This window comes from Sorghum bicolor, chromosome 1, assembly GCF_000003195.3.
Source record: "Sorghum bicolor cultivar BTx623 chromosome 1, Sorghum_bicolor_NCBIv3, whole genome shotgun sequence".
In the NCBI taxonomy this organism is placed as follows: Eukaryota; Viridiplantae; Streptophyta; class Magnoliopsida; order Poales; family Poaceae; genus Sorghum; species Sorghum bicolor.
Genome location: NC_012870.2, coordinates 75787118 through 75811049, shown reverse-complemented (window position 1 = coordinate 75811049; position 23932 = coordinate 75787118). Strand labels below are relative to the sequence as shown.

General features: G+C 45.0%; 4 protein-coding genes across 4 annotated transcripts; 3 read left to right on the top strand and 1 right to left on the bottom strand.

Moving 5' to 3' along the window:
• Positions 2369 to 5987, top strand: LOC8059808 (alanine--glyoxylate aminotransferase 2 homolog 1, mitochondrial). Its single transcript, XM_021451659.1, has 9 exons — positions 2369 to 2833; positions 3231 to 3461; positions 3562 to 3732; positions 4350 to 4493; positions 4625 to 4804; positions 4922 to 5147; positions 5269 to 5382; positions 5486 to 5572; positions 5654 to 5987. Exons 1-9 carry the CDS (start codon positions 2591 to 2593, stop codon positions 5695 to 5697), a joined length of 1440 nt encoding a protein of 479 aa, XP_021307334.1. The 5' UTR covers positions 2369 to 2590; the 3' UTR covers positions 5698 to 5987.
• LOC8059807 (nuclear pore complex protein NUP96) lies at positions 8399 to 13623 on the top strand. The gene is made up of 6 exons (XM_002468375.2): positions 8399 to 8935; positions 9432 to 11995; positions 12101 to 12224; positions 12527 to 12672; positions 12750 to 12847; positions 13122 to 13623. Exons 2-6 carry the CDS (start codon positions 9527 to 9529, stop codon positions 13306 to 13308), a joined length of 3024 nt encoding a protein of 1007 aa, XP_002468420.1. The 5' UTR covers positions 8399 to 8935; positions 9432 to 9526; the 3' UTR covers positions 13309 to 13623.
• LOC8082112 lies at positions 15640 to 16173 on the top strand. The gene has a single exon (XM_002468374.2). The coding sequence runs from the start codon at positions 15770 to 15772 to the stop codon at positions 16022 to 16024; it is 255 nt and encodes an 84-aa protein (XP_002468419.1). The 5' UTR covers positions 15640 to 15769; the 3' UTR covers positions 16025 to 16173.
• On the bottom strand, positions 16395 to 20146 carry LOC8059806 (putative MO25-like protein At5g47540). Its single transcript, XM_002465734.2, has 11 exons — positions 19655 to 20146; positions 18655 to 18822; positions 18429 to 18547; positions 18096 to 18170; positions 17883 to 17976; positions 17653 to 17712; positions 17414 to 17485; positions 17167 to 17265; positions 16942 to 16986; positions 16760 to 16865; positions 16395 to 16688 (listed from the first exon to the last, which is right to left on the bottom strand). Exons 1-11 carry the CDS (start codon positions 19844 to 19846, stop codon positions 16615 to 16617), a joined length of 1104 nt encoding a protein of 367 aa, XP_002465779.1. The 5' UTR covers positions 19847 to 20146; the 3' UTR covers positions 16395 to 16614.

Genomic DNA, 23932 nt, shown 5'->3' with positions numbered 1-23932 from the left:
CCGTCGGCGTCCCGACCACCATCGTCGCGCCGTGAGTCCCCTCGACGGTTGTCGGGGGAGCGGCTGCAGTGACGCCTGCTGGGTGAGGCCCGGCTACGATTAGTCTGGTCGGAGGCGGCTTCCGTATAAGAGACGTCCTGGACTCTCTTGAGCAGAGTGGCTGTCTGTCCCATTGCAGCGATCAGGTGTGCTCGGACGCTGGTCCGGACTCCCTGGCATTCGGGGGTATCAGGAAGCCGATCTAGGTTAGCCATAGCGACAGCCACATTGGCGCTTGGCGTTTTGTAGACTGGCTGGTCCCCGACCATGTCAAAGGCATCGTTGAGATTATTTGGTGGCATTTGTTGTTGCTCGTCTGCGCGTCGTCGGGCGCGATCGGCGTTGCGCTGTTCGCGGAGTTGCCTCTGGTCATCTGTTTCTCCATCAACGACCGGTTCGTCGGCGCTGACATTGAACACAATATCCCCTCGCCGGGGGGGGGGAATATTGGGAATCGGTTGAAACCCGGAGGGTGTGAAGGAAAATCCAGGTCGTGGTCCTCATCTTCGGTGTTTATAACCTCGGTGGGGACGGAACCGGTGCTTGAGTTGGTGCTGGAAACCTGGTCGTCCCGTAGTTCTCGGATTGTCACCATGTTGACGTAGTGACGATTGTTCCTTGTCGGCGACCAACCCGCCTTGCCGAAAACGGACTGGGTGTGTTGTGAGTAAACAGAGGCCGAGTTGTTCAGGCCGCAAGGATAATCTTCCTTCTTGAGCTCGACGGATCGTCCTGAGGGTGTTGAGGTTATCGTCAGAGACGTTCCCAGCCGTTCGTGTGTGGCGACACGAGTTGGCCGGCGGGATTTGAAAAAATCCGCTGGAGCAGCTTGGTCGGGCCGACGCAGAACTCCGTCTATTAGTTGGGAAACTTCGAGTAGCTTGGAGTCAGCGCGATCAAGCGCTTGGAGAAGGTCCGAGCAGTCGATCTTCTTTCCCTTGTAGAGTGGGAACGGTGGTCGGGCGCTTGGTGCCGTCACGCGTGTGGTCGGAGACGGCGTGATCTCAGATTGGATCTGGATCTCTTTCGAAACCGTGGTCGTGAGGCCGCCGCTGCACGTCGTCCACGTGATCTGGCCGACGGTGAACGTGAGGCCTTCAGGCACGGTCGCGGAAGCTGGGATCGTGACCATCTTGTTCGCCGGAAAAGTTACACGCACACCCCCTACCTGGCGCGCCACTGTCGACGAAAGCTGATCGGCAGTCTACCTTGGGGTATACCCACGGTAGTAGTTTATCGGTAGACGGTGCGCAAACTACGAACTCGATGGTGACGCAAGACACGGACAAGCTTTTTATCCAGGTTCGGCCGCCGAGTTGGCGTAATACCTACGTCCTGCGTCTGGTTGTATTGATTTGTGTTGAGAGAATATGATATATCCTAGGGGGGTCACTTGCCCCTCCTTATATAGTCTGGAGGGCAGGGTTACAGATCTGGAAACTAATCCTAGTCGGTTACAATTGCCATGGATAATTCGATATCAATTCCTATTCTAACCGACTAGAATCCTGCTTGATCTCCACATCTTGTTTCCTTGCGCGAAACTCCAGGTTGTCGGATCAAGCCTTGAACTCGTCTCGTAATGGGCCAAGCCTCCTGGCCCAAGTCTAGCCGTAAGGGTATAGGGGTTTATACCCCCACAGCTACAGAATAACATATTTTGTACAGAGTATACTACGGAGCACTATTGACTGCTCGATCGGTAAGCGAGATTTCAATTTCATTCAGAACTGAGGCAGCACTAAAGAAGTTTGAATGGTGGAAAAGTGTCAGGGCCCGTGGGCCGTATCAAGATTTTTCCTTGTTTTTTTAATGAAAAAAGCCTCATTCAAGATAACACTTCTCCTTTCTGAATGTAAACATTTCAACTGAGGTTTTGTTTAATTGAGAATATGAAAAGTCTTTTTTTTTACTATAGCACTTTCATTTTTATTTGATAATTATTGTGCAACTATGGACTAACTAAGATTAAAAGATTAATCTTACAAATTATAGATAAACTGTGTAATTAATTATTTCTTTCATCTATATTTAATGTTTATATATGTGCCACAAGATTTGATGTAACGATTTTTTTTTAAAAAAATGGGTTTTAGGTGAACTAAGCAAGGCCTGAGTAATAAAATCCCTATTTTCCATTAAGAAAATAACAATTTGTTTAAAGAATATATCGTCGTCGCGATCCACGAAATGACTCTCAACTGTCTTTACACGCCACCACTCCCACCGAGCCGCCACCAACCGGTTCATCGGCCCACATATCAGCCAGACGAGTGCACGCCGCACCACGTCAGTTAAAAGATAAAGATCCCACGACGAGAATCAAGATGCATCCCTATCGGAATCTGGACCTTTGCCACGTCATTGCCACTACGGCGGTCGGCGGCAGCGGTGCGGCCGCCACCCACTACCACTAATCCTTCCCTCCCCTCGCGTGTCGCGTGCTTAATCCCACTTCCTTCCATTGCCCTATCTCTCTTCCTCATCTTAATCACCATTCACCAGACGACCAGCCCTAGCGAATTCATATCCCATTCCTGGTTCTCCGTCCATGGCCGCGTCGCTGCTTCGCCGTGGCGCTGTCGCCAGCCGCCGGCGATGCCCGGAGGGGATGCTGCGGCGGCTGGTCTCGTCTGAGGCGGCGCCCGAGCGGGCACCGTCGTCGCGGCCGCCGCCGGAGATGCCGTCGTTTGACCACCAGCCCCGCCCGTACGCCGGGATGGGTGGCGCCGAGATCTTCCAGAAGAGGAAGGCGGTGCTCGGACCGTCGCTCTTCCACTATTACCAGAAGCCGGTAATACCCTCCGTCCCTCCGTGTGTTGATCTTAATTAAATTAAATCCGTCTCACTGTCTGCTAATCTTTGTTAAACTGTCTTCGTGCGGTGAAATGAACATAGATTAATGTTCCGAAAAGGTGGGGCTCAGTGAACATGTGTTGACCATCATCATAATTCATAAAGCATTGTCATCTTTGTTGCGACACCAATTTAGTAGGATAATAAATTTTTTTATGTATTTTGCATATGGTGGTTTACCTTCACCGTCTAAGTTTTTGGGTGAAACTGGTCATGCTAAAGAATTCTTGTAGCATAACAACCATCGTGTAGTCTTACTCTATAAAACGTTGAAGCAGTCACAGAATGACGTCGACACGATGTCTAAAGAATTTACTATTCAATTGTGTTAACAGCTCAACATCGTGGAGGGGAAGATGCAGTACCTGTATGACGAGAATGGGAAGAGATACCTCGATTGCTTTGGGGGCATTGTAACAGTGTCGTGTGGCCATTGCCATCCGGATATTGTGAATGCTGTGGTGGAGCAGACCAAGTTGCTCCAGCACACAACCACCATTTACTTGCATCATGCCATTGTAGAGTTTGCAGAGGCCCTCACCTCCAAAATGCCTGGCAATCTCAAGGTAAATGTACTGTCTGTCTGGGTGCCGCCATAACACGCACCTTTTCGTTTATGTATGCAGGTAAGAGCTGAAATCCTCGTCATGTTTTTGGGTGCTGCAGGTTGCGTATTTCGTGAATTCTGGGACTGAAGCGAATGAATTAGCAATGTTGATGGCCCGGCTGTATAGTGGGAATCTCAGTATGGTTGCACTTAGAAATGCATATCATGGTGGAAGTGCCGGTACGATTGGATTGACTGGTTTGCAGACGTGGAAGTACCCCATTCCTCAGGTCAGTCTTTTCTGCACACTTTGTCCTCACTCGCGCGCATCCGGGAAGTACTTGCCAGCGCATATGCCATGCTGTGTGACCACTCCGGATCCACACCAGCCATGCACACCATGCATGCGCAACTGCGACACACGCGCCCGTGAAACATACCATTCTGTAACGGCCGGGCCCGCTTACATCTGGCAGCTTTTCTAGAACATAGTCAGTCCCCACAGACCAACACTAGTCTTTTCTGCACACTTTGTCCTCACTCGCGCGCACCCGGGAAGTACTTCCCGGTCGGTCACCCATCCCTAAATTGCTCTAGACCAAGCACGCTTAACTTTAGAGTTCTTTCGAGATGAGCTTCCGGAAAAGAAGTTGCAACTTATTGGTATGAGTCTCCTATTAATCCTATTAAGCCCTGGGCCGGGTGTTACAAGTAATGAACTTTAGAGATTGTCTAAAAGTTGTTCATCATCTTGTTAGGTCTCAGTTTGACACTTTCGTCGAATTATTTGTCCAGTTATGTTTTTCATAGTCACTATGTTTGTAGAATTAGATTCCTAGTTATTGTTAATTGGTAATTGATCTCTCCATTCTACTAGATCTATCATAGCCTCATCAAACTTTTGCAGGGTGAAATACATCATGTCATGAACCCTGATCCTTATCGAGGGACTTTTGGGTCTGATGCTGCAGCTTATGCCAAGGAAGTCGAAGAACACATAACTTACGGAAGTTCAGGAAGGGTTGCAGGCTTCATTGCAGAAACATTCCAGGTATAAACTTTGAACAGCCCATTTATAAAATGCTACAAGAAATTGAAATACTAGGTATGTTTTGTTTATAAACCCATTTCAAAATAACCTATCCTTGTCGCAATCTTGTTGGTACACTATCTTGGTTGTAGGGTGTCGGAGGTGCTGTTGAACTAGCTCCTGGATACCTAAAGTTAGCTTATGACATTGTGCGCAAGGCTGGTGGTGTTTGTATTGCTGATGAAGTCCAGAGTGGTTTTGGTCGTACTGGCAGTCATTATTGGGGATTCCAGACACAGGGTGTTATTCCTGACATAGTCACCATGGCAAAGGTCTATCTCGTACCCTAAAATGCAAGCATGTACTAATCAGTATCAACCCTAGGAAAATGTCTTGTTTGGCAAAATCTTTCCATGCTGATGTGACAGTTATTTTTCCCATGTTTTCAGGGAATTGGCAATGGCCTGCCACTGGGGGCAGTTGTAACAACTCCTGAGATTGCAAGTGTGTTAGCTCAAAAAATCCAATTTAACACATTTGGTGGAAATCCAGTTTGTTCTGCTGGTGGATTAGCTGTGCTTAAGGTTCTTGACAAGGAGAAACGCCAGGCACATTGTGCTGATGTTGGAGCTCACTTGGTGGAACGTCTAAAATCGCTTCAGGAGAAGCACGAAAGTAAAATTTATAATCTTGATTCTGCTCGTCTACTCTTTATGTTGTCCAACCTTTTTGGCTAACCATTTGTTCTTAAAAAAAGGTTTTCTAACTCAGCTGCTCTTGGCCTCGCTCTTGTCAGTCATAGGTGATGTTAGAGGAAGGGGCCTGATGCTTGGGGTGGAACTCGTTACGGACAGAAAGGAGAAGACCCCTGCCAAGGCAGAAACCACTGAACTGTTTGAGAAGCTCAAAGGTGCTGTCTCTCATTCTGCCCCCCTCCATGGCTATGATTATTTATTGATCTCTACATGCCTTGATATTTTTGTGTTTTTTTGCTTCATAATCTGTGTTAACAGATCTCGGAGTACTAGTTGGAAAGGGCGGTCTGCATGGTAACGTCTTCAGAATAAAACCACCAATGTGCTTTTCGAAGGACGATGCAGGTTCGAACAGTTCTCAAGTCATAAAAAAACATTCAGTTACCGCATTGCGCGGACAAACTAACAAAAATGCTGTTATCACAGACTTCTTGGTGGACTGCATGGACTACGCAATGTCAGGGCTCTGAAGGAACATGCTCTGAACTGCGAATGCGTCTGCGTGGAACCAACACTTCCTGCAACCGCAGGATGCATGGCCTGAAATGAAACTGAAAGGCAGATGATTGGATGGGCATGCTCGCCGGTTGATGTGTTGGTGGTTTCATGGTGAAATGGTAACCCCCGCATGAATAAATGGATGAAAGGGGAGAAAACGTCAGAAAATCAAAATGTCTTGTCCAGCTTGTGAGCTGTTTGTAAAAGAACTATAGTTAATAAATATATAATAGCGAGCAAGCAAGCATGATATCGATCTGTATATGTGCATTTTCCAGTATTTACCGCTAGCATCCCTTACTTATTACTAGCAGAGAACACGGCCCTGTTTTATGGCAGGTTTCTCTCAAAGGTCAAAGCCCTCGTGGTGGAGCTTTTTCCAGCTTCTCTCGTCTACTTCACTCGATCTCGACTCACGCCGCCATGGTCCTCGTCACCGGCTTAGGTGCTGGTATACATGGCCATGTGGCCTGATGGCCTGGCCCATGGCTCGGTGATTTGGTCTGGCCCGAGCACGGCACAACATGGTGGCCACCGGGCCTGGACCAGCCCGGCCTGAGGGACCATAACGTGCCTGGGCTGCCACGCAACACAGACATGGGCATGACCTGTTTTAACGGTCGGTCCGGTAGTGGCCCGGTGAATATGAACTGTGTGTTGTTAATTGTTATATTAATGAAAATGATGAAATATTTCAGTATTTGGTGAAAATATTGATAAAAGTGAGTTGTTGTCGATTTGATGGGCCATGGGACGGCACGACACGGCGTGCTTGACGGACCAACACGACACGAAAACCGGCCCGTGGGTCGTGCCTTAGGCCAAAGGCCAAGCACGAAGCCTGTAGAGGCACCGCCTGCTAGGCACGACGGCCCGTAGCGGCCCAGCAATCTACAGCACGACACGACACAATGTTGGACCAGTCCGGCACGACCCGTTGGACATCTCTAGGTGCTGGTCTGTCCCACTCTCCTCATCCTCCACACCTCACCACCGTAACCGACCACTCTCGTCGTCCTCCACTCCTCATCGCTATCACCAATGACCCGCCTCCACCCTTACCCATGCCCCACATTGATGGTGCCTCCGTTGGTGAGCACTGAGCAGCATCTGTGGGGCGAGAGTTTCACATCTCCATCGATCATCCTCTCCGCCTCCGAGCTCCCAAGTCACTCCGTGAGGTCTGACCTGTCCTCGTCGTCGTGACCTGGCCGTAGAAGGCATAACCGATGTCCCATGAGGTCCGAGTCTGGTTGTCGAGACCGAGACAATCCGATCGTTTATGCTATCTTTAAGTAAGGCCCTATTGTGAAAACAAGTCGTAGAGCTGGAAGAAGTGGGCTCTCCTCATCCTAAGAGCTCTGCAAAATGATGGTCATCGCTGTGGTAGATGAACCTAAGGTTGTTTTTCCTTTTTCTTGGTCTCTGGTTGTCATATGTCCATAACTAATCCCTCTCCTAGAGGTCGACATGGCATGAATTTAACAAACATGTAGGCACTAATCACTGCAACCAAGGTTGTGCCCCTAATGATAAGTTGTTGACGCCTAGTTGAAGGATCCATGAGGCGAAGCAAGAAAGGGAGATCAATTAGGCAAACATCGCATCAACATCAGGTACATAGTAGGCAAATCGATGGACCAACTGCGTCACCAAATGGTACGCCACCCAGATCCGTAGGAATCATCGACCATACCCTAAAGGTAATGGATCCGAACCACCAAATGAGACTAAACTAAGGTTTAGGTATTAACTAGATCAACATTTACAATAGTATGACACAAACCCTAAGCAAATCTAAGGATCGGTTGCAGCACCAAGTGGTGTGCCACCCATATCTGCAACAATCAACGACCAAACCCTAAATCTCAGCTAAGAAATCCAACGAAATAGACTGTATAGTGTTCAAATCAAAAAAACAAGAACACACATAAAAAACACACAGACAAACGAGATGTGAACCGAGCCTCATACAGGGACCATCATGCCTTACCAACAACATCGACGAAGGTCACTGCCGCCGCCGCCACACCAAGGCGGAGGATGCCCAGACAGTGAGGCTTCGATTTTAACAGTGGCCACCTTAGGGCACCCGAGCCCACTACCACGTGCGCGAGCGAGGTTAGGCCAAGCCACGCTCCACAAAAACGGTTGAATCAGGCTTTCTTCAAGGGCCGGGCTAAGGGGTTACTGTTGGCCAAACTTATCCCAGCCCACTTCCAACCAACCAAATACTCCATCAGTCTCACAAATAAATGCATTTCTTTGACTTCTATGATTTATATTTAACCGTTCGTCTTATTCAAAAAAATTAATAAATATTATTTTTTCTATGACTTTTTTATTGTTATATACATTTATAATAATTTATTTATTTTATTATTTGTATAAAAGATTTAAATAAGATAAATGGTCAAACATGAATCGTACCGGTTAAAGAAATATATTTATTTGTGGGACGAAGGGAGTAGACCAAAACTGGTTTCAGGCTATGAGGTGGGCACCTGTCCAAACACACCTATAGAAGCCCATGCGCCAAACGGTGAGCTTCTCTGCCAACAAATACTGGCCCGTTTAAGGACACAGCCCAAACATTGTTTGCCGTCGTCTGGCCCATTACCTCTATTACAACGCTGTTTGTGACAAGAACCCTTGTTCAGCCACCTTCCCAAATCACCCACCCCGCGCGCCCGCCGCCCGCCCGCGTAGCGCCTGCGCACACACCTGCGGCGAGATCCAGCGGCGGCGGCGAGCTCCAACAGGAAGCAGTTTCCGGCGACGCACGCTGCCCTCACCGCGAGGTCCCGGAAAGCGGGGAGCTCCATTTGCTGTCACCTGCACGCGAGCGACGCCCCCCGTGGGCCAAAAACCCTGGGAACAGCTCTTCCGATCCAGTCCAATAGTCCCTTCACAGCCCAGCTCGCAACCCTAGCCGCCAGCACCAAACGCGCGCCCGACTGCGCGAGAGGGCGACTCCGACTCCCAACTCCGCGACTCCGACTCTCCAGCGCTCCCTCCATCGGTGTCGTCCCCGTCGCTGAGCGTCTGCAGCCCGCCGCCCCGCCCCTTCTCCTCGGCTCCTCGCCAAGTCGTCTCCGGTCCTGCCCGCAGCCGCCTCGGCGCCTCAAACCTCCGTGGCCGGCCACAGCCAGGTGCCCAGTCCACGGGCGCCAGCCGCCAGTTCTAGGTCGCCCCCGCCCGGCAGCCCAGGTCTGCTCCTGCTTCCCCCTTGGTCCGTCCGTTTCTCAGTTTCAATTAATGGCCTTTTGCCCCATGACATTATTCTAGTTTCATTATTCCAGCTCATTACTTTCTGTGTTGCAAACATGTCACCTGTCAGATTGCTTCAAAATGCTCTGTATGACTTGTATGATTTATACTCTTCAATTATTTAGCCCCCCTCTCGGTCCGTTTCTGGATCCGCCACTGGTTAGAGTGTTTGAATTATTGCAAATCTGAACAACAAGAGCAGGACAGCTCAATTGCAAGAACGTAGGGCAATTTAAAATGTTCTTGCTATGCTGCTACCGCCTTTAGAATTTTAATGTGGCTTATTGGCTATTATTTATGTATTGAAAAAAATTCCTAAAACGTAGTTTTTTTTGTGAGAAAATGTTGCATCTCAGTGTCCCTATGTATGTACCTGCACTACATAGCTTGGTGAATGTTCCCATCTCACCATGAACCATGTTTTTCTGTGGAGCAGGGTTAGTTGTGTATGGAGCAATGAAGTACATGTCACCAGGGCAGAGATCCCTCACTCACTGCTTCTGATTCTGGGTTGTGGCCTCACTACCACCCATGGCAGCTAGAACTGTATTCCCCGTGCTGCGCTCCTCTGAGTACTTCACAAGGCCATCAATTGATGAGCTGGTAGAGAGGGAGGTGGCTAATCCTGGATACTGCAGCAGGGTTCCAAACTTCATCATAGGGAGGGCTGGATATGGGCAGGTTAGGTTCTTGGGCGACACCGATGTGAGGGGCATTGACCTGAATGAAATTGTCAGGTTTGAAAAACACTATGTGGTGGTTTATGAGGATGAGACTTGTAAGCCACCTGTAGGGCATGGTCTTAACAAAGCAGCAGAAGTGTCCTTGCTGCTGAGTTTGAAGGATCTTCCGGAGCCCAGTATCCTTGTTGAGGTGCTAAGGTGTCGTGCAAGAAAGCAAGGTTCTAGGTTTCTTTCATTCAATCCAGTGAATGGAAAATGGAAATTTGAGGTTGATCATTTTAGTAGATTTGGGCTTGTGGATGAGGAGGAAGAGGATGCTGTGATGGACGAGGCAGCTGTTCGGCAGCCAATTACTGAAGTAAGAGAAAGAGACCCACCTTCAAATGGTCATGAAATTGAGCTTTCCCATTCATTGCCTGCTCATCTCGGGCTTGACCCTGCAAAGATGCAAGAAATGAGGATGGTGATGTTTTCCAATGAGGAAGAAGATGAATATATGGAGGATGATGGGTTCCCTTCTGACGAGAGGTACGTTAGCAGAGAAAGGATGAATGTGGATTCACCTACCTCAAGCGGTAAAGGTTTGAGGTTAAGGTCTCTCTCTCCCTTGCACATGTCTTCTCAGAAGTCTGGCAGGAGATCTGGTATGCCGGTTCGGAAAGAACCTCAGGCACTTTTGGAATACAGTATGAATTCTTCAGAGCTTGGTCCATCGACTCAGGGTATTCTTATGTCTGGGCAAAACAGAGGATTTCCAGTGAGTATGACCAAGGTGGATGGTTTTAAGCTGCCGGCTGACCAAGAAACTCCTGTTGCTGGAAACATGTATACTAATTGTGTAGTGGATGCTGCTTTATTCATGGGTAGATCATTTCGTGTTGGTTGGGGACCAAATGGTTTACTTGTACATTCAGGTAGTCTGGTCAATAATCCTGGAACAGGCTTATCTTCTGTTATTCACATAGAGAAAGTTGCAAGTGACAAACTTGTGCGTGATGATAAGAGCAAGATTAAGGATGACCTAACAGAACTATGTTTTTCTGATCCAATGGGCCTCCATAAGAGTCTTGATCATGAGATTCTGGAGACGGAGTCTGACTCGTTCAGATTAAAGCTTCAGAAAGTCATGGCAAATCGTTTGGTTTTGCCTGACATCTGCAGGTCATATATTGACATCATTGAAAAGCAGCTTGAAGTCAGTGATTTATCTATGTCTACGCGTGTGCTGTTGATGCACCAAGTAACAGTGTGGGAGTTAATCAGGGTCTTGTTCTCAGAAAGAGCAACTGGTAACCAGTTGGAGCCTGTTGGAGATGATGATCAGGAAGGCATGGTTTTAGACAAAAAAGAAGGCTATGTCGACATAGATCCTGAAGCACTTCCTTTGTTTAGGAGAGCAGACTTTAGCAATTGGTTACAGGACAGTGTTTGCCATCGGGTGCAAGGTGAGGTGGGCTCCTTAAATGATGCCAGGTACTTGGAACATATCCTTCTTCTTTTGACTGGTCGACAATTGGACACAGCCACAGAAATTGCTGTCTCAAGGGGTGATGTTCGGTTGGCAATCTTGCTAAGTCAGGCAGGTGGGTCAATGTCAAATCGATCTGACCTTGCTCAGACACTGGATCAGTGGAAAATGAATGGTCTAGATTTTGATTATATTGAGGAAGACTGGTTAAAGGTATATAGGTTGCTTGCTGGTAACGTACAGGCTGCTTTTCTAGATTCACCAATTGACTGGAAAAGGTACCTTGGTTTGATTATGTGGTATCAATTATCACCTGAAACACCACTTGATATTATCATTCGTTCTTATGATCAACTCCTTGGTGAGGGCAAAGTTCCCTATCCTGTTCCTGTATATATAGATGAAGGACCTCTTGATGAAGCGCCTCAGTGGTCCCCAGGTGACCATTTTGATATCTCCTTCTACCTAATGCTTCTTCATGCCAATCAAGGCGAGAAGTTTGGGCTGCTAAAAACTATGTTCAGTGCATTCTCATCTTCATTCGACCCCTTGGATTATCATATGATATGGCATCAGCGTTCGATTTTGGAAGCTGTTGGTGCTTTCAGTTCAAATGATCTTCACCTGCTAGATTTAAGTTTTGTTTATCAATTACTTTGTCTTGGGAAGTGCCATTGGGCTATCTATGTCATTCTACACATGCCGTATCTTGACGATGCCCCATACATTCATGAAAAATTAATCAGGGAAGTTTTATCACAGTATTGTGAGTCATGGAGTAGAGATGATGCTCAAAGGCAATATATTGTGGAACTTGGTATACCAGAAGAATGGATGCATGAAGCTCTGGTGAGTAGAATTTTCTTTAGTAATATGCATTGCAAATATTTTATAATGCCAGTGCATGAAAAAACATTACACATGAAGCATGTAGCTAATGAGCTCTATATACAGGCTCTTTATCACGAATACTATGGAGATAAGCAGGGTGCACTGGAGAATTTTATTCAGTGTGGCAACTGGAAGAAAGCTCATACTATTTTCATGACTTCTGTTGCTCATTCTATGTTTCTGTCATGTAAGTTTTTCTTACTGTGCCCTAAACAAAATTTTAATGAATTTATTTATTTGGTAAATATATTGCCTTTTTTTTAACCGTGGACAAAATATATTGCTTTTGCTGCACATAAATATAGAGCTGCACTTATTTGCTAGAAACCTGTTGATGAATCTGTTCAATAATCTATTCTTTTCCTCTTCATCGATTTATTTATATGGTTGGTGGAGTTGCATTTTTCATTTCTCTTCTGTTTTTTTTAATAGACGTGTTATTCTTGATATGAATATGCAGTCACTTGATTCATTGTTATTTTGGCTCAGCTAACCATCAGGAGGTCTGGAAGATCACAAGTTCCTTGGAGAACCATAAGTCTGAAATTGCTGACTGGGACCTTGGTGCCGGCATATACATAGACTTCTACGTTCTAAAGAACTCAATGCAAGAAAGAAATGCCATGGATGATTCGGTATGAGCCCTTTCTTGAAAGACTAAAATATTTCCTTGAAGATTTGTGACTGAAACCAGCATTACTTTTTAATTCAGGATTCACTCGAGGAGATAAGTGAATCATGCAGAAATTTCTTTGGCCGATTAAATGATTCATTGTTAGTCTGGGGAAGCAAATTACCTGTTGAGTCAAGGTAACATTTGATTCTACATTATGCGACTGATCCACTATTTGAAGAAATTAAGAACCAGTGTCCACCGGAAACCATTACATTCTTTACACATGTTTTAATGGAATTGGCCCCTTAAGCTCATGCAAACAGCAAACCCAAGAAACCTGAGGAAGTTCACTGTTATGTTAAATTGTTCGAATTTCAGCTGATTAGCACCAATTCAGGAACATCTGTATCTGTAGCTTGTTTAGAGTATTCTCTCTCTGGGCTTGCTGACAGTGTGGGGGTATGACAGGGCATGCTACTCGAAGATGGCAGAGGAGCTATGCGCGCTTCTCGTGGACACCCCAAGCGAGACACTGAATCTACCCATGGGATGTCTTCAGACAATGCTCAACGCTCCAGTTCCTGATGAAATCAGGTCGTCGTACCTGCAGGATGCACTCTCCGTCTTCACCGAAATTCTTTGCAGCGATTCATAGCAGAGTTCAAATCAAACATGTCTGGTGTTCAGATTTGTCCCGTAATCTGAGTGAAGGGGAGTGAAGCCTACAAGGCCAAAACACACCAAAGAGTTTGTACGTCTCATGTGTGGTACTAGAAAATTAGAAATGTATAATCTGTTGTTTCCCCGGTGAACTAGGCACGCCGTGTGAACTACTGAAAACATGTATCTGGTTTTTCGTGGCAGAGAGTAGAGTACCAGGTCTTGTGAACTGTTGACCTGCGCGCTGTATCTGCATCCAAGTCCAAGGGGTGTTTTCCTCGGCTTATTTTTCGTGTGATTATTACGGAAAGGACAGCGTTACGGCGACCCGTGTATGTTTTGGGATACATTCAAGAATATTGAAGAATCCGTGCAGGCTCAGTTCTCCCCGAGTAGAGGGTTGATCTTGCTCTTGCGTGCACGTCTCAGGTTCAGGTCAGTCACGCTGTGGGAGTGAGTGAGGGAGCCAAAACTGCTTTTGCGCAAACTTGGGGAGCTGCTTTGGTTTGTTTAGCGAAACTGGCGCCCGATGCCGCGGCCTAAAACCGTGGATTGACGGCGACGCGGCACACTGCACACATGGGTTTCTTCTGGTTTTCTGGTGCGCACTCCACTCTCACCCTCGGGAAAAAGGCAGGCTGCAGGCATCTTGGTGGCATCAGGCCGCAAAGCCTGACGCTCGCACCGGCACGGGCACGGCACATCCCGGGACGTTATTCTGCTGTGCTGATCAGCTCGGCGACCTCGCTGTTTCAGTGGACGTTTAGCTCGAGAAACCGTGCATCCCTGCAGGACGATGCGAGACGTGTACCTCCAACAAAAAGACACGACTTTCTTTGGGTTAGTGCGATGGTTTAGAAAATTATTTGCAGAGATGCGGTGGTTTTCGAATTAGGCCTTGTTTAGTTTCCAAAATATTTTGCAAAATTTTTCAGATTCCCCGTCACATCAAATTTTTAGACGCATGCATGAAGTATTAAATATAGACGAAAATAAAAACTAATTGCACAGTTTGGTCGAAATTGACGAGACGAATCTTTTGAGTCTAGTTAGTACATGATTGGATAATATTTGTCAATATAAACGAAAGTGGTACTATTTATATTTTGCAAAATTTTTAGGAACTAAACAAGGCCTTATTTGCAAAGATGCAGGCGTGCAGGTGTGGTTAGTAGTAGTAGTAGCCCACCTGTCGAAGGAGGCGAGGACAATGATGAGGCCATGAGTCAGCTAAGATCTGGATATATCATCTGTGATGATGGCCTATCTAACCGGTGTTAACAAAATTGAAACCTGAATCCAAGTCCTCTAGAATACTACTACTAGTACTAGTGCGTAGTACCTTGTTTGTGATTGAAGCGCAAGGCACGGCATGGGCGCATTGCGTGACTCTGGTCGGTGCTACTGCTTGGTACACTGCAACTGCAACCACCGCCGGCATCCAAGCGAGAGGTGGGCGTGCCAAAGCAGGCAAAGCGCTAGCGCACCTAGGATTCTAGGAAGTGTCCAGACTCCAGACGGAAAACGACCGGGCACGACGAGCATGTGCTGCCCGTCTTGATCGGCAGTGAAACCTCGCCACACGGAGACATGTAACATGTGACTATTTATTTACGTTCACATCCAAGAGCGAGACGTCTCGCAAGCCACATCAAGCACATGGGATGTGGAAATACTTCCCGTAGTAAAAAAGAGATGTTCAATCCGTGCTGCGTTATTAAGCGTATTTGCTCGCATCATTAGCAGTAGTATAGTAGCACAAAACCATTGGCAACTGAGGCCAGCCTTAATGCATAGTTTCATGTCACAGTTACCAAGACTACAAATTATGTAACCGAGGCACAAGAGTTTTATGGAGATGAAACTCCTCTCTCATCTGATGAAACTCCTTCATTTAATGACCCTACCAAGTCAGCAATTTTGGTTATGTGGCATTCTATTTAATGTGCATGACACTCTCAGGAAACATACATTGAGACGGACTCACAGACCTGTAATAATAATTAATAGTTAATGTAAATATAAAAATAGGAAAATCGCTGAGACAGACAGGACGTGCTGCTACAGAACGTGCAACACGCCGCGGCAGTGCGGCGCCCCCCGGCACGTCGCCGCCGGCCAACGGGATTAAATCTGGAGACCACAGAAAGAGACATGGTCCGCCATCACGCCAAGAAACAAAAACCAGCGACGACCCATCAGATCGCTGCACAAACCATCGACGCGGCAGCAGAATTGAAAAGCGGAAAAAGCAACGCGCCATGCTTATCCGGAGCAGACCCAAACCACCGACCCGGGCGCGGCGCGGGACTATTTATACCAGCTCGGCCCCGCCGTCGATCTTCACAGTTCACCGCAGAGACCAGAACAGAGCAAACAAAGAGAGCAGAGTGTTTCCGAGCGAGTGTGGTGGTCGTCGTCAGCAGAGAGGCTAGAGATCGAGAGAGAGAGAGAGGATGGCGGACATCGCGTTGCTGGTGACGGAGCAGTTCGAGAAGGAGGTGAAGAGAGGCGCCGGCGCCGGCGGGGACAACGGCAGCGGCAGCGGCGGCGAGAGGAGGAATTTTGGGGCCGTGGCCAAGGTGTGGAGCTCGTGGGTGGAGTCCGCCACCACCGCCGCGTCCGGGGTGAGGGTCAGCGTCGCGGCGGTGCACCTGGAGCCCAAGACCGCGCTCGCCCTGGCCGCCGCCGCCGGCCTCTTCTCCGCCTAGTGCTCTAGTAGTGTCGGCTGCTTCCATTGTCTTTCCTAATCGAGTCCTGCACCGGCACCATACTATGCTGGTGTAATCTGTACAGTCGTCAGTCGCTGCGCCTGCGCCGTAATCTGCAACAGAATTACTATTCATATTTGCTCCAGAAACTCCATGGATCTGCTGCATATCCTCGATTGTTTTCCTCAAAAAACTTATGCACTCGACTGTTTTCTTTGTCGTGGAGACGATTTGTATGCCTAGACGGAAAACAACGAGCGCGTTTGTTTGGTCACGAGTACACGACATGAGACTATGAGAGTATCCATCCACTCCACACACACACACTGACACACACACACACACACACACACACACACAGAGTAGTACATGGCACAGGATACTCGACTGGTAAATGTCGCTACTACGGTAAGAAGACAACAGCCTGTCATCAGCACTGCAGCACGCTGCGCGCTCACTTGTGGCGCGGCGCCGCGGCGGCCCAAATTAAAGAAACCAATGAGCCGGCACCGGCTTATGGAACACAAAAAGAAAAACACACACGGAGACAGACACTTAGCTAGCTACTGCACTTTTTATGTCGACGCCTACTAATTTTCAGCGCCAGCTAGCGCTAGGATCTTCGAGATGACCGTAGCTTTATCGGCCTCGAACTTCTTATCGTCTGAACAGTGAGTATAATTGGAGTTTGGTCTTTGGAATATATATATAGAATAATTTTGGTCAACTTGTTACCTTTCTCCACGGTGGTGAAGTCTTTCAAGAACCTCAGGAGCTTGCTTCTGTTGGTGCGCAGTATGCTGGTGATCTCAGGTGGCTGCTCCTTGTTAGCGACGAACAGCTGCACAGACGACGACATTTTCTCTTTATTATTTCATTCACATATTCAATCAGGCAGGGGACTTTGACTGACGTACCTTGAAGACATGGAAAGCCTCTACCTGAATAGCTATGCTGTCATCCTGAAACGTATGACAGACAAATAAGTATAAGATAAGCGTATATATGAGATTCAAAGTCTGAATACCGGAAGACCGCATTCGACCTGGCACACAAAATTAAAGTACTAATAATGCTAATGGCGGCTGAGCATGATTATAGTTGGGCATTTCAGTTAAAATCTAGGGAAAAAATCATCTTACCCTTAGAAGGTTCATATGAATCATGAGGTGCTCTTTCGAACTAACATAGCGCATCATCACTGCACTGTTTGACCTTTCCAAAAGAATGTCTCGCAAGAGCTGAGAGATCATTTCCACATAGGACAAATAGGATAAGATCAAATGTCATTCGTCAATATGAGTGCTGATTGAATGTACGTGATTGCAAGGAAACTCCAAAGTAAATAGACATAATAATGCTAAACAACGAGAAGGGAAAGGAACGTACTTGAACAGCTTGCCTTCGGATGAAGTAGTTGGAAGCAGATAATATCAGCTTCGAGTTGAATTCTGCAAAGAACTGATACATGCAGAGCTGACAGTTAGAGATTACAATCATCTGTGCCGCAAATAAAGTTACAGAGGTATATATTGATCATTGTAACCTGCAAGTGACATTGTTATACGCCATTTTTTATGTTTATATGCAAACAAATACAAAATCATAAATATTAGTTTTGCACTTGCCCAATCATAATTCTTGGAAAAGAACTCAGCAACAGTTGATTTATGTCGTGTCATGAGCTCCTGTTAAATAAATTAAAGAACAAAAACTATCACCCATCAATGCCAGCAAAATTTAACATAAATATAATAATATATAGGGATATACTTTATAACGGTTCACAATTATCAGTGGAAGCAAAGTATATAACTACAATGTTATCTTTTAACTGTGAAGACATGCATATACTTACCTTAAAAGTTTTAAACACATCGGATTGTATATTGAAGTCTGGAAACTGTATATGATCAAAGAATGTCCTCAAGTGTGGACATTCCAATACGTACCTACAAAACAATCACTGATTACGCTAAACAAAAGATTTTAACATACGAGTTTGATGCAGCAAATATCATTACCCTTTTTTCAATCATGGTAGATGACAAAGATTAATTATTGCACATACCTTGCAGCAACTTGGTGGCGTATGCAGTCTCTCAATAGAGTACTATAATGTATTGCGATGTCCAAGTTTTCGTACCTTCAAGTTGGTGGAACTAATATCATGTTATTCCAAAAAAATGTTACGTACTCACAGATTTCAATCAATTTTCAGATAGTCTCTAAATGAAGAATAGAAACTGTACCCATTTGATATTAGAAGATTATATATTTATTATGGTTTGAATACTATAGTTGTATACCGTATACGTGCACATGCACATAAAAATAACTTAAGGCCATCTATGTGAAATAACTTAAGGCCATAGAGATGATCATGAGTCGACTAGATACTTACCCAGACATCAAAATTTCCAAAAGATCCAAGTTAGCTTCCAAGTAATCAGAGGCAACCAATCTTGAATCAACCTTTTGCCTTTGCAAATTTGCAATCACTTGAGTGACATCCTTTTGTGTCTGAGGAAAAGTTATAGGTATTTTAGAAGTGGTGGTTTTTACTAGAACAAAACGTGATTAGAAGGATTTTCTTTTTTTTTTTTCAAAATGTATACATATTGACGTACATCCAAGTTCACGTATTGAAGGCAAACAATAAATTGACGGAAGGTGTCTGTGTTCTTCTTGAAGAACTCCTTAGTCAATTGCTTGCAAGCTTCTTCACAAGGATCGTCTTCACCATTGCCATAGAGAATGCCTTTCATCTCTTTGATCCCTTTGCTTAGTTCTAACATCTGCAAGCCAATCATGTGGATTTCATTGCTACTTCAACAATTTGAGAATCAAACTAAAGGTCATTTTTTAAAACTTCTATTTCTGCTTATTTAAACTAACAAGAGACAAACCAAAAGCAAAATTAAAGATCCTATTAGTTGCGCTTAAATGTGAGGTTGAACCCCCTACGTACAATCATCCTCGGGCAATTTCAGAAGATGCATTACGACAAATATCTTGCATACAGCATAGATAATTTAGTTATTTGATCTCTATACACGAAGTTATATGCTACTTGATGTATGTCCTTTCATAACATTTTTATAAGTATATACGGTATATGACAAAACATTTATGGTTTTTCACAGCGACAAAAATATTAAAAATAAATATGGACTTTACCATCTATTAATTGTCAGTAACATATTCAGGTTGCTATAGTTCTATAAAGCCAAAGCAACCATGAGGTATATATATACGTCTTGTGCTGAAAAAAAGGTAATAATTGCACCGAAAAATCTCCTCATATGTAATTGCAGGAAGGGAACTGATGCTACAATGCAGTGACACAGACACCGGCGTCAAAAGATCATGCACTATATATAAACGGAAATAAGAACAGAAACGGACAAATCTATTCATAAAGCAAGAACAAATGAAACGATGTGAATACATATCTATCCCTAACAAGCATCAATACAGTTTTAATAAGTTGTATAATAAACGTTGGTTAGCAATAAATCGCTTGACTAGTAAGCAGAAAATTAAATTAAATAACAAAGTATATATGTGTACATACACGGATGTGATAGATAAGCATGCAATCAGCAGGAATTCTCAAAGGCGTGTTACCCTGTGCTCAAGCTTGGCGTCGCGCCTGCCGCCGGCACAGCCGTCCTTGTTGTTGAGGACGTAGGTGACCAGGTACCTGACGTGCTGCACCACCTCCGCGGGGGTCCTGGGCTTGGAGCGGAACAGCCCCCGGTGGCCGGCCCCATCCTCGGCCACCGCCGCTCCCACGCACGGCCACAGGCATCCCGTCATCTCGATCGACCAACAACCACTTGTCTGTCCGATCGAGGATCGCGCTCGCCTGGCCGGCCGGCCGCGCGCTAGACTCTCCGCTCTCCGACGAGACCGCCGCCGCTGGCGACGTACGTGCGTCGTCCAAGACCTAAAAGATGTCTATAATCAATCAGGGGCGCTGACCCAATAAAGGGTAGGTACAATGTGTATACACCCGATAAAAAAATATAGGCATAATACATGTATACACTTGTGATCAGATCCAAATACATATAGGAAAATAGCTTAAATCAGTATTCGATCAGGTGCCAGTTTTTGCACAGCAGAAAGGGACGAGAAGTTTGGCCTATTTTCTAAAAAAAAATTATATTTGGTCTCTTAAATAACGTAAAGTAATCTTTGGATCTAAAGGTTGGCACTAGAACTCATAGCTTTCGAGATAACATATCTCGACGCCACAAATTTGGACTTCGAGATGTTTGACCACGGGGCATTCTATGTGGTAGTGATATTGGTAACCTTGGAGCCACAAATCTTGAGGCCGACCTCAGAGCTAAGATTTGTGGCTCCGACCTCGGAGCCATAGATCCTGAGGCTGAGCTTTGATTCAGAAACCACTACCAAATTTTACTCCCTGAGTCTACTCTCATTTGTTCCTCCTCCCTCTTAGGTTCTTGCCCTTTATAGAAGCAACTACATAATGGCAGTTCAAATACATTGCCTAACTACATCACATAATAAGCTAAGAGCATCTCTAACTGTTTGCTAAAAGTTGTTTGCCATATTTTGAGTTTTGATAACTTGCTAAAAGATTTGACAAGTGAAAAAATTGACCATCTCCAATAGTTTGCCATTTGGTTTTGCCAAATTAAAAAAGGCCAACACCTCAACTACCCACACGCCGCTTATGAAATGTATTTTGTTTGATTATAAAGTGTATTTGCTTGAATTTATTTGCTTCAATATTACTGTCATTTGCTGTCATCTCCTTGTTTACTTGCAAAATATTTTGCAAAATGTGAATAGTACTAATTTCGTTTGTATTTGACAAATATTGTCCAATTATGGACTAACTAGGCTCAAAAGATTCGTCTCGTCAATTCCGACCAAACTGTGTAATTAGTTTTTATTTTCGTCTATATTTAATACTTTATGCATACGTCTAAAGATTCGATATGACGGAGAATTAAAAAATTTTATAAAATTTTTTGGAAACGCCTGAACAAACAAGCACACCGGCAGCACCTCAGCAGCAGCACCGCAGCAGCGAGCCAAACACGGCAGCAGCTCAGGCTCAGCAGCAGCACCGCAACAGCTGTCGCTGTCAGCAGGAGGCAGCAGCTCTGTACCCCAGCAGAGGCAGCGGCTCATACCGCGAACGAATACGCACGTGTAGAAATACGCGCGCGGCACCGAGGGATGGCAAGTGGAGACTTTTGGCAAATATGTTTAGCAAACTGTTGGAGATGATTTTTTTCATTGATTTATCAAATTTTGTGAGATGGCAAGTAATTTACCAAATTGTTGGACAACAGTTTATCAAAATTCATTTGGCAAATACCATGATTTGGCAACTCCGTAAAATATATAGCAAGTAAAAAAATAGACTTTCTCCAATAGTTTATCATTTTAACTTGGTAAAATTAAAAAAAAGTTGGCACACAAACAACAACTTCTTCCTTCCATGCGGCATGATCAGCAAGTATATCATCTTCAGTTCCATAGACAACCCTATTCAGATTAATAGCAGGAAGACATGATCTTCAGATTCACAGACAGGCATGGAGATACGTACAGATACACTATCGATCAGTACCAACAAGAAATACGTACAGGCAGGCATGGAGATCAAGGGGAAGCGGAAGAGGAAGGACGTACTTGATCCTCAAGACGGTGGCTGGCTTCTTGGCAAGCGTCTTCTCGACAACGGCGTGATCGCAATACGTACAGGCAGACATGGAGATCAAGGGGAAGCGGAAGAGGAAGGACGTACTTGATCCTCAAGACGGCGGCTGGCTTCTTGGCATGCGTCTTCTCGACAACGGCGCGATCGCGTGTCTCCTCACGATGCGATCTCGTCTCTCCTCGCGACGGCGCCTGGGTTCTTGGCGTAGAAACTGATCGCGATGAAGAAGGACAGACTTGACATGCGTGGGAGCGAGACAGGGAATTGTCCGCGCGTGCGGGGAGAGACCGGCGGCGAGGTGCATTCTCGCCATGCCAAGTGAGATGCGCACGCGTGCGGAGGGAAGGAATAGCAAGTTGCTAAAAATAGCAATCTATTGCTAAAATTCACTTAGCAAATATTGTGATTTGTCAACTCCCTAAAATATATGGCAAGTGAAAAAACGGACTCTCTCCAATAGTTTGCTATTTTAACTTAAAGAACCTGCATATTATCTAGATTTATATTTTATTCAGTTTCTAGTAGAATAAATGTCCACAATGTTTATTGTCTTATGAAAATTTTGATTTGCATTCAGAAACAGGAAACAAGGAGCATCCGCATTCATAAATAGGCAGCAAAATCAGTGCATCCGCGTCAGGAACAAAGCAGAAACTGCCGGCCACCAGCAGCATCAGCACACCTGACAACGGCGAGGCGTGGTGCATCACCTGACAGCCGACAGCAACATCACAAGGGCGGCAAGGTGCTGTGCATCAACTGACACCTGACAGCAGTACCGACGGTGAGACGCCTGCAGCTCGCGATGCGAAGTGAGATACGCGCGCGTAAAGATGCGCGCGCGGAGGGGTGGAATACAAGTCGTTAAAAATAGCAACCTCATTTAGCAAACTGTTGGAGATAAAATTTTATTGTTTTACCAAATTTTTAAAAATGGCAACCTTATTTGGCAAACTGTTGGAGATGCTTAAACATCTCCATCAACTTGGTATTTCAACATGCTATCCTACCAAATTTGCTAAAAACATAAAAATCATCCTCCAACAACTCCTTATCTCAACTTGCTAAATTTCCCAAGTTGCTATCCAGAGGTTTCTACTGCCGAGATTTGTCAAGTTGCTATCCCGAGCGCAACTTATTGGAGACACATATTCTTTTACCAAGTGAGCGGGTCCCATCTGTCATCCTCTATTTTTACCAAGTGAGATAGCAACTTATTGGAGACACATCCTTTTTTCTTTTGCTAAACAAATTAGCAACTTGCTATAACTCAAGATTTGACAAGTGAATTTTACCAAGTTGTTGGAGATGCTCTAATTTGGCAAACTGTTGGAGATAAAATTTTCTTGTTTTGCTAAATTTTTAAGGATGGCAATACGATTTGCCAAACTGTTGGAGATGCTCTAAGGGGGTGTTTGGCACTGCTCCATAAACTCTGCTCCACAAACTCCACTATGGAGCAGCTCCACAAAAAACTGGAGTTCGTGGAGTACCTCTTTAGGTGCTCTCACAACTCCACCATTTTTTCTCGAACTGAGTGCGTGGAGCTAAAACTGTTTGGCTAAAAAACATGGAGCGGAGCTGAAAAACGTGGAGCAGAGCAGTACCAAACACCCCCTAAATATATATCTAAATTTGTCATCTACCTATATAAAATAAATTTACTAACTACATTGCCTAACTAAATTTAAGAACTAGATAACTATAACTAGATTAGCTATATAAAATTAAATTAGCTAACTATATGATATAACTAGTTACCTAGTTCTACATTTAGATCTGATAGGTAGTTAGGTAGTTAGACAATGTAGTTAGTAAATTTATTTTATATAAGTAGATAGAAAATTTAGATAGATATTTAGTTAGATTACTAGGCGATGTAGTTAGACAATATATTTGGACTATATGAATTTTGCTTTTTGGATGTTTAGAGACTTCGATATTATGAAGTTGTTTCTATGAAGGGGCAAGAACTCAGAGAGAGGAGGAACAAATGAGAGTAGGCTCAGACAGCAAAATTTGGTTGTAATTTCTGAATCTAAGCGGCCCATGAAACTGGCTTCCCTCTTTCTTTTTGTCCATTCTCTTTTTTTTTCCATGACACTTGGTTCTTCTCTTTCCTGTGTTTTTTCTTTTGCTTCCAACTGTTTTCATTATTATAACTCTTGTCATTCATATCTATATATTTTTTTTTGCAA

Coding starts and splice junctions, on each gene's coding strand:
- LOC8059807 (XM_002468375.2), top strand. CDS start 9,527: ATGGCAGCTAGAACTGTATTCCCCGTGCTGCGCTCCTCTGAGTACTTC. Junction 11,996..12,100: donor AATGGATGCATGAAGCTCTG/GTGAGTAGAATT, acceptor CTCTATATACAG/GCTCTTTATCACGAATACTA. Junction 12,225..12,526: donor TCATTCTATGTTTCTGTCAT/GTAAGTTTTTCT, acceptor ATTTTGGCTCAG/CTAACCATCAGGAGGTCTGG.
- LOC8082112 (XM_002468374.2), top strand. CDS start 15,770: ATGGCGGACATCGCGTTGCTGGTGACGGAGCAGTTCGAGAAGGAGGTG.
- LOC8059808 (XM_021451659.1), top strand. CDS start 2,591: ATGGCCGCGTCGCTGCTTCGCCGTGGCGCTGTCGCCAGCCGCCGGCGA. Junction 4,494..4,624: donor TCATTGCAGAAACATTCCAG/GTATAAACTTTG, acceptor TCTTGGTTGTAG/GGTGTCGGAGGTGCTGTTGA. Junction 4,805..4,921: donor ACATAGTCACCATGGCAAAG/GTCTATCTCGTA, acceptor CCATGTTTTCAG/GGAATTGGCAATGGCCTGCC.
- LOC8059806 (XM_002465734.2), bottom strand. CDS start 19,846: ATGACGGGATGCCTGTGGCCGTGCGTGGGAGCGGCGGTGGCCGAGGAT. Junction 18,171..18,428: donor TTGGAAATTTTGATGTCTGG/GTAAGTATCTAG, acceptor ACCAACTTGAAG/GTACGAAAACTTGGACATCG. Junction 16,987..17,166: donor TTCATATGAACCTTCTAAGG/GTAAGATGATTT, acceptor CATACGTTTCAG/GATGACAGCATAGCTATTCA.